Source organism: Lagopus muta, chromosome 1 (genome assembly GCF_023343835.1).
Source record: "Lagopus muta isolate bLagMut1 chromosome 1, bLagMut1 primary, whole genome shotgun sequence".
Lineage (NCBI taxonomy): Eukaryota > Metazoa > Chordata > Aves > Galliformes > Phasianidae > Lagopus > Lagopus muta.
This window is the reverse complement of record NC_064433.1, coordinates 53,115,443-53,127,589: the sequence shown is the minus strand read 5'-3', so window position 1 is coordinate 53,127,589 and position 12,147 is coordinate 53,115,443. Positions and strand designations below refer to the sequence as shown.

At 45.7% G+C, this 12,147-nt stretch overlaps 1 protein-coding gene across 1 annotated transcript in view; it reads right to left on the bottom strand.

Moving 5' to 3' along the window:
- NUAK1 (NUAK family kinase 1) overlaps positions 1-12,147 on the bottom strand; it is a 46,983-nt gene extending 34,836 nt beyond the window's left edge. The window contains exon 1 of the mRNA XM_048945128.1: positions 11,824-12,147. Within this exon, the coding sequence (XP_048801085.1) occupies positions 11,824-12,132 (309 nt within the window). The 5' untranslated portion in view covers positions 12,133-12,147. The remainder of the gene's footprint in view (positions 1-11,823) is intronic.

Below are 12,147 nucleotides of genomic sequence, written 5' to 3'. Positions count from 1 at the left end.
CGAATTGCTGTCCACAAGGGACTGGAACAAGAGTCTGCCTAACCCACTTTGTTTAAGTTTTTGCTTAAACAATCCTGAAAGGGGAAGCTGCGTTGCTACTTTGGAAATCACAGTTTTCATCTCATTTGAGCCACGCATTCCTCAGCTGAACTGCAGAAATAGTAATAAGAACAGACTACCAAATAAAACTTTTCTCTACATTTCCTACATTTCCTGGAAATATAGCACTTCTGATGTTGCAAAATAAAAGCAGGCTTATAAATTTAATCCGGTTCAAGTTCTTCCAGTAGCCCCACCAAACCCCAACATCAGGCTAATCACATGGATTTACTGGTTTTGCATTTCCCCATTCCTCAAAGCAACGACATGCAACAGCACCGTGACATCGATCATTTCCCACTCAGCCCTCTGCACCATTTGCACAGGCTGCATTCATCACTCACTTGCACTGCACCATCTGTGGCAGGGATCGATAGCGCTTCACTGCAAGCAGAGCGAGCTGAGCTCCCCCTTCACACTAACTGCTTGCTCCAGCTTGCTCAGAGGTGCCAACATTTACTGTGCTGTTTAAACATCATGTAGAGTTTTGCTGGGGAGATAAGAAGAATAACTTGGGTGTACAGTAAAACAAAGATAGAGCTATTTGTGCCAAACATTCGGTTTATGGCAATACTTCATAGGAATTATTCCCTCCAACAACTGAACTGTCATATCCTACAACTACGTCCCAGGCAGCCTCCCAGCTGAGCTCACCAAGGCTGCTGTCTGATGCGCTCTACATACAAACAACCAGCACTTCCCAGATGTTCTCTATGTAAAACATTTGGTTTCAAACACGCAGCACTTCTTTCCAAAAAGCCATTACATTTGTTTAATGGACTCACACAGTTCAACTCAAATATCCTGGAGCAGACATTTGACTGCAACACTACTCTACAAGCCCCATCTGCAAAAAGAAAAAAGAAAGAAAAAGTAAATGAGAATGCTTTACATGATTTATTGCTGTCTTTATGATCAGCCAGTTCATAAAATACAAGCTCTGCTCTACAGACAATAACACAAATTGCTTTCAAGTGTATTGTTTAGCCCTCGCCTGTGTTAAACAAATATTTCAATTGAAACAAAGGGCCAAATTCTACTCCTCGATTTACAACAGTGTTAATGTAACTGAGAGCAGAGCTACACCCACGGACATCACAGGGGATGTGATTTTTTTGTTTTATGCTCAAAGTGAGTGAGTAACGATATCCAATAATGATAACCAGTCACATTCACCACTGCAGAGTTTTCTCTACATCTGAGAAAGGCTGGAAGAAGGCTCAAGTACAGAATGAAATTCCTTTCCCCAATGAATTCCTCACAAGCAATACGCAACCCACAGTGCAGTTTCATGGGTCCCATTAGACTGCATTTTCCCAAGGAGATGCCAAACTAGATGAACTGGGAGAATACATTTGCTTCACTGGGCTGAAAACTTGCAGCCTATATGCAGAAAGAGTGTTGGTGAAAAAGAGGACTGGTCCCAGGCCTAGATGTAAACACTGCAGTCACAGGCTCTGATCCTCCCAGGCCTAAAGGACTTACTGCAGCACTCAGCAGTGACCAAACATCACTAAGATCCAATGGCCGGCAGGCTTTGGAAAATGGCACCATCCTCCTGCAGCACTACTGCAGCCATGAGGAGGGCCTTCGTTTACAAACTGCCCACCCAAATGAGGCGGGTACAGAAGTAAAAGCCAGGCCCAGCCAACACTGAAGCTGTGGTGTACTTAGTTTCTCTCCATGGGTCTGCCAGAGACCTGCTGGGTAACCTTAAGGAGACCACTTCATGCCTTCAGTCTCAAAGCATCAGGCTATACTCCCTCATATCACCCCATTTCAATGCCAGAGGAAAGTAAACTGCCTGTGGTTGGCAGAACTGCACCAACAGTGCATTGCTAGGCTGGCTCACCAACTCTTCCACCTGGTCCCATAAGCTGGTACAACAGCAAAAGGCAAATACTGACCCATTTCCTTTCTGGAAAAAAATGAGAGTGACTCTATATACTAAACAGAATAACTGTGAGGCTACAGCAGTTTGTGAGGTGCTTTGACAGCAGGGTGATGAGTGACAGGCAAAAGCCCAGCAACAAACAGAGATGAGAGAAAGGTCAACCGTATCAAAGGAAAAGTCAGCATAAAGGACACTGCATGACTCATGTAGAGAGCTCTGGCTGAAAATGAGAGGGCAATATGGATGCCTCTCAACTGTATCTCTATGTAGGTCAGCTAAGCCCAAGCCAAATTTATCAGTATCAGAGCCAAGAGAATTACAAAAAATGCTAAAAAGTCCAGCTAAGCTCCTCCAAAAATCTAACCAACTGTAAGTATCACAAGTCAAGTGTCAACTACAGACATCAGCCCAAGTATCCTGCTTATTAATGAATGCTAAGTACTTGTTTGCTCAGCAGCATTGCCTTCCAGCAGGCATTTCTGCAGGCGCTTTTGTGCAGCTCTCCCATACTCCAGGCTGTGCAGTGTCGGAGGGCTCAACACCCAAAAGGCTGCACCCTCCTGCACTCTTTCACCAAACACTTGTTTTTGCTGTGCTGAACCACCTAAGTAGGCTCCTTTGCCCCAGCCTCAGCTAAACACCCTATCAGCACTGTCCAGGTTGGGTCCGTGCAGTGCACAGTGGCAAAAATTAGCAAGGATATGGCAATCCAAGCTCATGAGCTGATTTGCAACAAATGACACGCCATATTTTCCTGCTAAACCTGTGCAAAAGATTGAATTGCTTTTTGTACTGATGACAACAAAATGCTGTTTCCTCTGCCAAACGTTTGTCTCTTAAAAAAAAGGAAAATTTGTTTAGTACCAGAAGGTTCAAAGAGGTATTTGTATCCAGCCTCTTGTGATCAATACCACGAGCAGTATTCACTTTTTAAATAACGCCTTCCTCTCAAATAAAGGGAGGCATCATTCAGGAGTCTAACAAATTGTAACAGAGATGAAATGTCTTTTGGTGTACAGGAAATGAGTTATGGAGGCTCTGTGATTTCCATCTACAGTAGGGCCCAAATCTTTCTGATCTTTTCATGAGCAGCTAAATTTAGTCTCCAAGTCTGCAGTGGTATCTTTTCACAAGAACAACGAATTTTTATTTTATTTTTAAGTCTAATATCCCTTAACTACTGTCTTTATTCCAAGGCAGTAGTGCTGAAACCCAAACACGCTGACTCAGCTCTCTGACACAGCGAGACATTAGCATAATTGCAAGCCCCTCAAGCAGCCAGACCTCAGAAAAAAGACATTTGGCTCCTCCAGCATTTCTGCTTAAGTCGTCCCATATGCCAGCAGCAGGGCCAGGGCAGCCTAGGGGTTCTGGGTTTAGTAGAGTATCTCAGGCTTACCACAGGCAATGGGGACAGAGTGGACTATAGAGCGTGCAGAGGGATGGAGAGAGCAGCTGGGATGAAGGTGAGGATGGTGAGAGCAGGGCGAAGAAGAGGACAAGGAGAGGGCTGTGTTACTGGTGTGGCTGACGTGAGCTGGGGATGGAGCGAGGGAGATGGGAAGGTTGAGGAGGCACACCGAGACACAGTTATGGGGATTGTATGATAACCAGAGCAGCCTGTGCTGTCTTCTGAGCGAAGGTTCTGGCTGCACTGCTAAGAGCTGCTGGAGTGGGTTCTGTAGCATTGAATTAATTTAAGCAAATCCGCATGCACCTACAGATGGCCAGAACTATTCTGAATGCACCAGCCATGCCAACCACCCTTCCCATAACTGCTGTGCTGCTGGCTTTTCTTTCATTCATTTTTTAATTTTTTTTTTTAAATAAAATGAAAGGAAACACCCATTAAAATATTTTATTATATTCCGCTGTCTGCAAGAACAGAGCCTGACAAAAATCACACTTGAGCAAGATCCAGAGCTTGCCTCCAGCCGCGGACCAGTGACAGTTTTAAGGGCTGACGTCTTGTAAACCACCAAAACTAGTAGCAAATCCCACCTGCCCTGGGAGAACTAAGACACTGAAAGTATTAATACTATGTATTCCTTTGACAGGGTTGGTTGATGGTGTTCGGTTCAAAATATAAAAGCTACAAGAACATTAAAACAGTGTCAGAGCAATGGATGGCTACGATCTCATCCCCTCCATGCATCCCCCACTGCAGCACACAGCAAAGGTTACAGGAGGGCCCCCACATCTATGGAACATCTGGCATTTTTGGTGTGGGTCCAGGATGTTTGATCAGGATGGCCAGACACCGCCGGCTCATGGAATATCTCACCCAGCCCCCTAGTGTTCAGAGGTCTAGGATCCTCTAATTTATACAATGTACCACGTTGCCTGTGAAGACATGGTGATAAATACATTCTGTTTAAAAGCAGATACTTCTCAAATCATAACTTGCAGATGCTCAAAGTCTTTCATGTGGGTAAGACAAATGAGAGCCATAGAGACTGATTTTGTAGCCAGGGAGTACAGGAAGCAACAGCAGGAGAACACTATTGAAAGCCTGGATACACTTATGGCTTTAATGAATTGGTCATCAAATATAACAGCACACATATGCAGTTTTACCTTGCTTTGTAGTTTGCTCCCCACCCCCTACTTTTCCCCATATAGCTAGTAAAGTGGAAATTATTTCGAGTTTAGTTTATTAAGCGAACACACATGGTACCCACATCTGTTGGAAGATATTTGAAGGAAACACTGACAAATATCATTTGCATATTTAGCAAGAGACCTTTTCATCCCACAGGTTTCCTCTGACATACCAGCTATGCCAACTACATTGACCCACCACAGCCAATAACAGGAGTATTTTCTATAAAATACTCCTGGGCAATTTAGGAACAAATCCTCAGGCAGAAGGCAAGCAAGAGAAGACCAATACTCTGCAGGCTGGAGATCCCCACACTAACACACATCACAGTAGCACACAAACCAAAGGTGAGGTTCGGGTTGGATGTTAGTAAAAATTTATTCTCAGAAAGAGCATGGATACATTGGAACAGGCTGCACAGGGAGGTGTTCCAGAACCCTGTGGATGTGGCACTGAAGAACATGGTCAGTAGGCATGGTGGGGATGGGCTGCTGGTTGGACCAGATGATCTTAGACGTCTTTTCCAATCTTAATGATAGTATGGAAACTGCATGTTAGAGCAGCACCCTCAACCCCTGCACACGTTGGGAGTCCCATTCTACCTCAAGCCCCAAGGCACTTCTTCAGTGATACTGACTAGTACCAAAGCAGAAGATGTGTTTGATCTCACTTTGCATCGGTAGAGCATAGAAGACAACAGTAAAGAGAACAGCAGTGTCCCATTGCATGGAACACAGCTCTGAAGAAAGGAGAAGGCTTGGCATCAGCATGCAGGTTCATGCAGGCAGAGAGGTTCCCAAGCATGGTACAGGAGACTGAGACCTAAGCCAGGAAGATGCCTTCACCAAAGCCACAGTTACAGCCAATCCCTGGCATATGCATGACGGAACTGTCACATACACTTTGCACTGCAATCAGTATGGCTTTACACACACTGATCTCTCTGTGCTTAAGACTGATATACCTACAACAGTCCTCTTCCTTGGCACTGATGTGGCCATCACATTCACCCTCCTGATTCCTCTGGCCAGCAAAAGAATTTCTCTCTAGTTATTTATTTACCAGACAAAACACAGACTAACTACGATTACAGTACTGCAAAGAATAAACAATTGCTCGCAAGAACTCCACATTCCACACGGTTTTATTCAACATGTATGACCCCAAACTACAATATATACAATAATTGCCTCCACATGGCAAATCCACATTGTGGTTCTTAAAAAATAATAGTAATTTTTAAAACGCATGCCACCAAAAGACACAGTATATTTTATCCATATCTAATGAAAGACTTTGTTCAAGCCATTTCCATTCTGCAGCATATGGTGCTTTGAAATCATCTGCACTAATGCTTAAGCATTTTACAGTGTTTTGAGCTGAAGTCTGCATTATAAACATAGACTCAAATTCTGTTGCGAATTTCACAACAGAATTTGGTTAGTGGGATTAAAATAGGCCAAAATGTGCCCCAGTAGTCAACTTGAGTAGTATCCCTCCCCAGTGGGATATAATGGTACAGGAAAGCTAATTGACCTGAGCAAAGTTGTGCAACCAGAAGGAAAAAAAAGAAGTAGCAACAGTTTCTTTTAACTTGGTAACTCATTCACCTGTAAGGCAGCCCAAAATCTTCCAAAGAATGTTACTGGATGCCCAAAGAACGTGATGTTCTTTAACTTAGTAACAGATTCGACAAAGTAACGTTGACCTTACTGGCTGGTCAGACTTCTCACTGAACTCCTCTGAACAAAACTGCTTCTGCAGCAAGGGCTGGAGGTGCCTTCCACAGCCTGCATGCTGTGATCAGTTGCTTCCCTTTGCAGCCCTTCAAGTTCAAGTTGTCTTTGACATCCCAGTTACACAAGTGTTTATGTAAAGACTGCAGTCACTTAATACAACTAGGTGGTAGCTCCTATTGTGAGAAGCACACAAGCATCCACAGTAAATCACATTAGATTAAATTTGGTGGGTTTTGGGGTTTTGTTTTTCCTTTTTAATCATTCTCAGAACACAGATAATAACTAAGAGTGGAACAAGTAAATTAACAACAAAACCATTTGCAAGCCTTTTTACTGCGTATATACTCTTTTCAACTTGCATTCATTCCAGATCTAGAATTTCCATGCTTTGGTACAATTTCTTATTATTTTTTGTTTGTTGTTTGTTTGTTTACCCGGGTTTCACTAGCATGCCTTCAGCACCATGAAACCACGTCCAGATTTGGTCACATTCTGAGTCCCAAGCAGCACACATTTTGCACACCTTCAAGAAAGAAGAAAACCATGAAGTTCTGGCACCAGGTTTTGCAAGGAGCCTGCCTTGCAGTGAGCGCAGAGCGGCTGGAACAGTGCCTGCAGCAGGCTGCACACATCCTGCTGGCAGCTCCCAGCTCCAAAGCAGTGAGCACGGCTGCACTCTCAGCACGGGTCATGATGCTGGCATGCAGAACAAAGCGAGAAGCAGCAGCAAGCAAGTGCAAAAGGGTCGGGATTGAAGGCTGACACCAAATGTCACACTGGGACAAAAGTTTGGGCAGTCCAGAAGGAAGGCGCAATTCAGCTCTGCAGGAGGACGCTGTCATCTGTAGGGCCCCGATGTCACATACTCCGTATAGCTGGAAAAAATCAGGTGTTAGGCTGTACACTCAAGGCTAGCTGATACTTCTGATGGTTTTGGCTTTAATCTGTAAGTTTTTCTTTCTCTTTTTCTTGTATCATGAGATACAAGCCATTGATACCATTATCCAAGTGTATTATCATAGCTGTAGAAGCCACATACATGAATCGGGATCCTGCTGTGCAAAGTACTGTACGAGCACTTCACATCACAGCAGTGTTGTGTAGATACTTCCACCAGTATCTGCAATAAAGTAAGATATCTTCATAAGAACAACAAAGAATCTCAGGAAAAAAAAAGAAAAAAAAAGAATAAATAAACAGTTCTGCCTCAGATCTGGACATGATTCTGCAGAGGATGAGCACTGAAGGATCAAGATAAAAATCAGCATGAGGTAGTGACACAGGTGCTGAATGAAGCAGGAGTGCTCAGGATAAAATAGAAGTACACCATGTCATGATAAAGATAGCATGATAATTCATGCACATAAGAGTTAAGAGGGGAATACTTGCATTTTCTGCTTGTGGAATCCTTGATGTTAACATAGGCGTTTTATTAATTGGGTAACGCCAGTTCTTGAAAGACACCCGAATCCTCTTAGCTCCTTGTATGGAAGATTTGCTGAGAAAACAAAGGGAATGTGTCCAGGCAGTCAGTGAGGAGCCACTGAACCGCAGCACTGACAGCTAACTGGACCCAGGGTCCTGACTGGGCTGTCTGAGGGCAGCAGACAGCAGCTGTCCTCACAGTATCAACAAAGCAGGAAAGAGAACTGGGACAAACGTTCTGCCTGGCTTTCACCAGCCCTGGTGACCCATAAGCATGCTTCTACCTTGGTATTCAGAACGTTTAAAAGCCACACTGCCAACACACAGATGGCTGTGTAACATGCAAGTTCTTCATTACTGACATGGCAGGGCTGTTGTTGGTGCTCACATTTTGTTTTATTATGCAGTAATACATAGAAATATAATCAGCAAAGCAGAGGTCTTCCTTTTATGTAATCTGCTCTTGTTTTGGGGTTTCAAAACCCTGCATGACTCTCCACAATCTCCACAGAGCACAGCTGTTTCAAAGCAAAGATGTTCACTCACACTGCAACAGAACCTATTTCTGTTGATTTAAAATTTAGGGGTTTTATAAGCTTTGAATTTGGAAACCAATGCAATTTGGCAGCATCCTTCTACCTGCACTTCCTTGCAAAAGAAACAGCACACGCAACTAACGGGAACCCGCCTGCACAAGTATGTGCTGCACGCCTGCTCTTCGTGCCAAGTGCAGCCTGTCATCAATTCCCCACATAACTGGCGTGCTGGAGGAAGGCTGGAGAAGAATACTGCTTCCTCCACCTGCTGGCGAGGAGGAAAAACAGAGGTCCTGACTGAGCAGAAAGGAGAGACGAGGCTTCTGCAGCTGCTCCCCAAGAGATGCGAGGGAGAAAAGCTCCTGGCTCTTGCAAAGGGGAAAATCAGGCTTGTGGACAGGAGGCACCCAGCAGGAAGGGCAGAGAAGCCTTCACACGAGAGTGTAAGGAACAATGAGCAATGCATGAGAGCTGCAGAACCAGCCAGAGGAACAAATGCCTGCCCACACTGTAAGGAACCATCCAGTCGCTGAGGACCGAGCGCCTTGGCCTTCCCCAGGCACCGCACACAGGCTGGGCTGGAGGTGGTCAGCACACAGCTTATCTACTGCTGACATAAGTGTAGCTGGAGATTTCTTGGCTAACACATACTGACTATATAACACAAACAAAAGCTCAGTTCTTTGCTCTAACATGTGCAAGATGACAAGTGGAGAAAACACCCACAGAAACGTCAACATGAGTGTTACTTCACAGGCCCGCAATATCATCTCTTCATCCTTACACTCACTAACAGGTGCATTAATTTAAAATATCTTAAGTTACACTGAGTATGCTGAGAGAGTACTAATGAAGGAGATCTTGCTGGGAAAATTGGGCAGCCTATACATCACGCAGCGGGCGTTATTTAACGGCCTGCAGTCACTGTGGTAACCCATACACAAATTCACCTAAGTTGTTTCCAATAACAAACTACATGCATCACACAAGCTACCCTGGAGCTTTATGGCAGGAAACCTTATGATCACGTTTCACTGAGCTAAGAGGAAAGACAAGGAAACTACAGCAACCTGAATAAACCTGTAGCCTGTTAGCAACTGCCAAATACTACTTTCATTTAGTCAACAAAAACCCTGCTAGGGCAAGAGACCAAGGATGTACACACCTCAGACTGAGCGTCTTTACACCTTGTTTTTACTTCATTAACTCAAACTTGCCAATTTCTGCTTCAATCATGAGCTGTTTATTGTTGCCATATGGATGACAAGAAATCCAATGTTCGTGTTTCACATTAAAAGCATGGAAGATATCTTCATGAAATGCCACAGAGTGAAAGAGATTGCTAAAGGATGGGAAAAGCAGAAAGGCCAAACAGGAGAAGAGCCCAGTGAGGACAGCTGGCTGTGGACGCAGTGTGACTTCCAAGGTCCAGCCTTGCAATCTGTTACCATACAGACTCAAATACCTGCTAACCACTGAGTAAAGAAAAGGCGATTAGCTAAACCAGCAGCAGAATAGGAAGCAAACAGAGCAGACCAGAGCGACCTTGGGACTCGGCTACCTGGCTGCTGGCTGTCAGACAATTTGCATGGGAAGCAGTGCCAGGAACAGAGCCGGCTCTCTCCTGCATCCCCTGCTGGACATTTGGCCACAGCCAGGCCAACTGTTGGGCCTGCTGCACATGCTAGATATGACAAGGATGTGAGAAAGAGATGGGAAGAGGGGAACTGGAGGGAAGCACTGTGCCTCTCTGAGCAACCATTCCTGCATTGAGAGCAACCGGCCAGTTGGGGAGACCCTCAGAAAGCAAGAAGTGAGCTTTCTGTTTATTTGGACTGGACTCCTGGCAGCTTGCTTTTATTCTGTGCACAGACAAAACGTGGGTATTTTACATATGCTCACAGATGTTAAGTTCAAACACTCACGCTGCACCACAACTTGCCTCTAGACTAGTTAATAATTATGAAGTGCCACACGCCGAGGTTTATGTTACCGCAGTATAAAACTAACACCCCTGCGAGGATTTGTTTAGCTTCTACATACCAGCTGCTAGAGCCCGTGTAACAATTTTACTGCACTTAAGATCACACAGGTATTTTGATTTTCACTCTCCATCTCAAGATGGGATCAACGAAATACATATTTATATTTATATATATTTATATATATATATATAAATTCATACAAATTCAGCTCAGGCCATATTACTGCATATCCTGAGCTGCTGGTAGAGCAGAAGTGTATGACAGATGCAAGCAGCAAAAGGACCGGGTGTGTTGTTAATGCGGATGTGCATCTTTGCTACATCCTTTCCACAGAGAGTCCTTCCCAAATACAAATCTCAGTTACAGCACAGTCCAATTTTTCTCTTGCTGATTATCCAAGAGTTTTAAAAAGTCTTCAATATATTCTCTTATTTACTGCATCATGTATTCAACTCCAAAATAATCTTCTTACAAAATAATAGTAAATAGTACAGCCTAAATAATATAGCCCTGGAGCTTTTGTTAGCCTGAAATTGTGAGACGGCCAAAATAGCAAACTTTAAAAACCCTACATTTGGAGTGAGCATGTGCAGAGATGTCCATCTCTGGTTTCTCTTCAGCCAGCCTCCAAATGAGCTAATAAACTGAAAGCATACATGATCTGACTCCACGGCTTGGCTGAAACCTCAGTTTCACTGTCGGCACAAAGATATTTGGTTGCAAAGTAAATGTCTCTTATTAAAGCCAGCGCATCTACAATTTCTTTTGCTGTTTTACAGTTGCCTCTGGGTGCATGCTGAGCTCCCAGACAAGTGAAATGGGAAAATAAATGAAACAAAACCTGTAGTGAGACTGGGGAGATGCCTTGCTTTTAGATGAAGCCTGGTGAAAACTCGATTAGTCTGCTTCACAAAAAGAGCTGGGCTAAGACCTCTTTGAAAAACCATCTCCGGGCAGCCAATGCCTGTTTCTCGCTCGCCGGTCCTCTGAAACCGAGAATGACACGAACTCTGGCTAATGCGTGCACTTCTCCAGCCGCACTTCTGTGCTCCGGTACCGGCGGGGACACGCCGAGTTCGGGCAGGACTCGGGGCTCGAGCACCGGCGCTGCCGAGCAGTGACACGGATCGGGGAAGCCAATGGCGCTGCGGTTTTTTTTTAGGTGTCAGCAACGTTCAGGTCACAAAAGTATGACCGAATGATGGCGTTTAGAGCTGCAGAAGCGATGCCTGCCATTCTGACAGCGCTTTGTAAGCGGTGTCGGCTGGCTGGGGAACGTGACAGGTTTCCAGTTGGGAAAGAATAACTATCCACGGGAGACCCGTGTGTCAGAGTCAAACAAGCGCAGCAAGCCACCCTCTTTTTCCAGTAACATCATTTCTAAACGCATCGATGAGCTGCCAGCCACCCAGCCACCCCACCCCCCAAAAAGGGGAGCTCCTGCGTAAAACCGCGCTGCGCGGAGCCCCTCGGACCCGACCGGCGCTGCGAGGAACGCCAAGCGGCGGAACCCCGGGGCAGCCCCTCCGCCCGCCTCACTCACCACTCTGCCGGAGAACCGCTCGATGGCCCGCTTGACTTTGCCGTAGGTGCCTTTGCCCAAGGTCTCCTGCAGCTCGTAGCGATGCTTCAGGTTGTGCTTGTGGTGATGCCGCTTCACCCCCTGCTGCTTCCTCGGCCCCGCCGCCGCCGCCGCCGCTACCCCCGGGGACGCAGCCTCCCCGAGCGGCTCCTCCATGGCTGCTGCCGCCGCCTCTCCGCCGCCGGCCGCCGCGGAGCCGCAGGAGGAGCAGCGGGGCTGCGCGGGGCTGCTGCTGCAGCTGCCGCGGGCGGCCGCCTCGGCGCCCTCCATGCCCGGCGGCGGCGG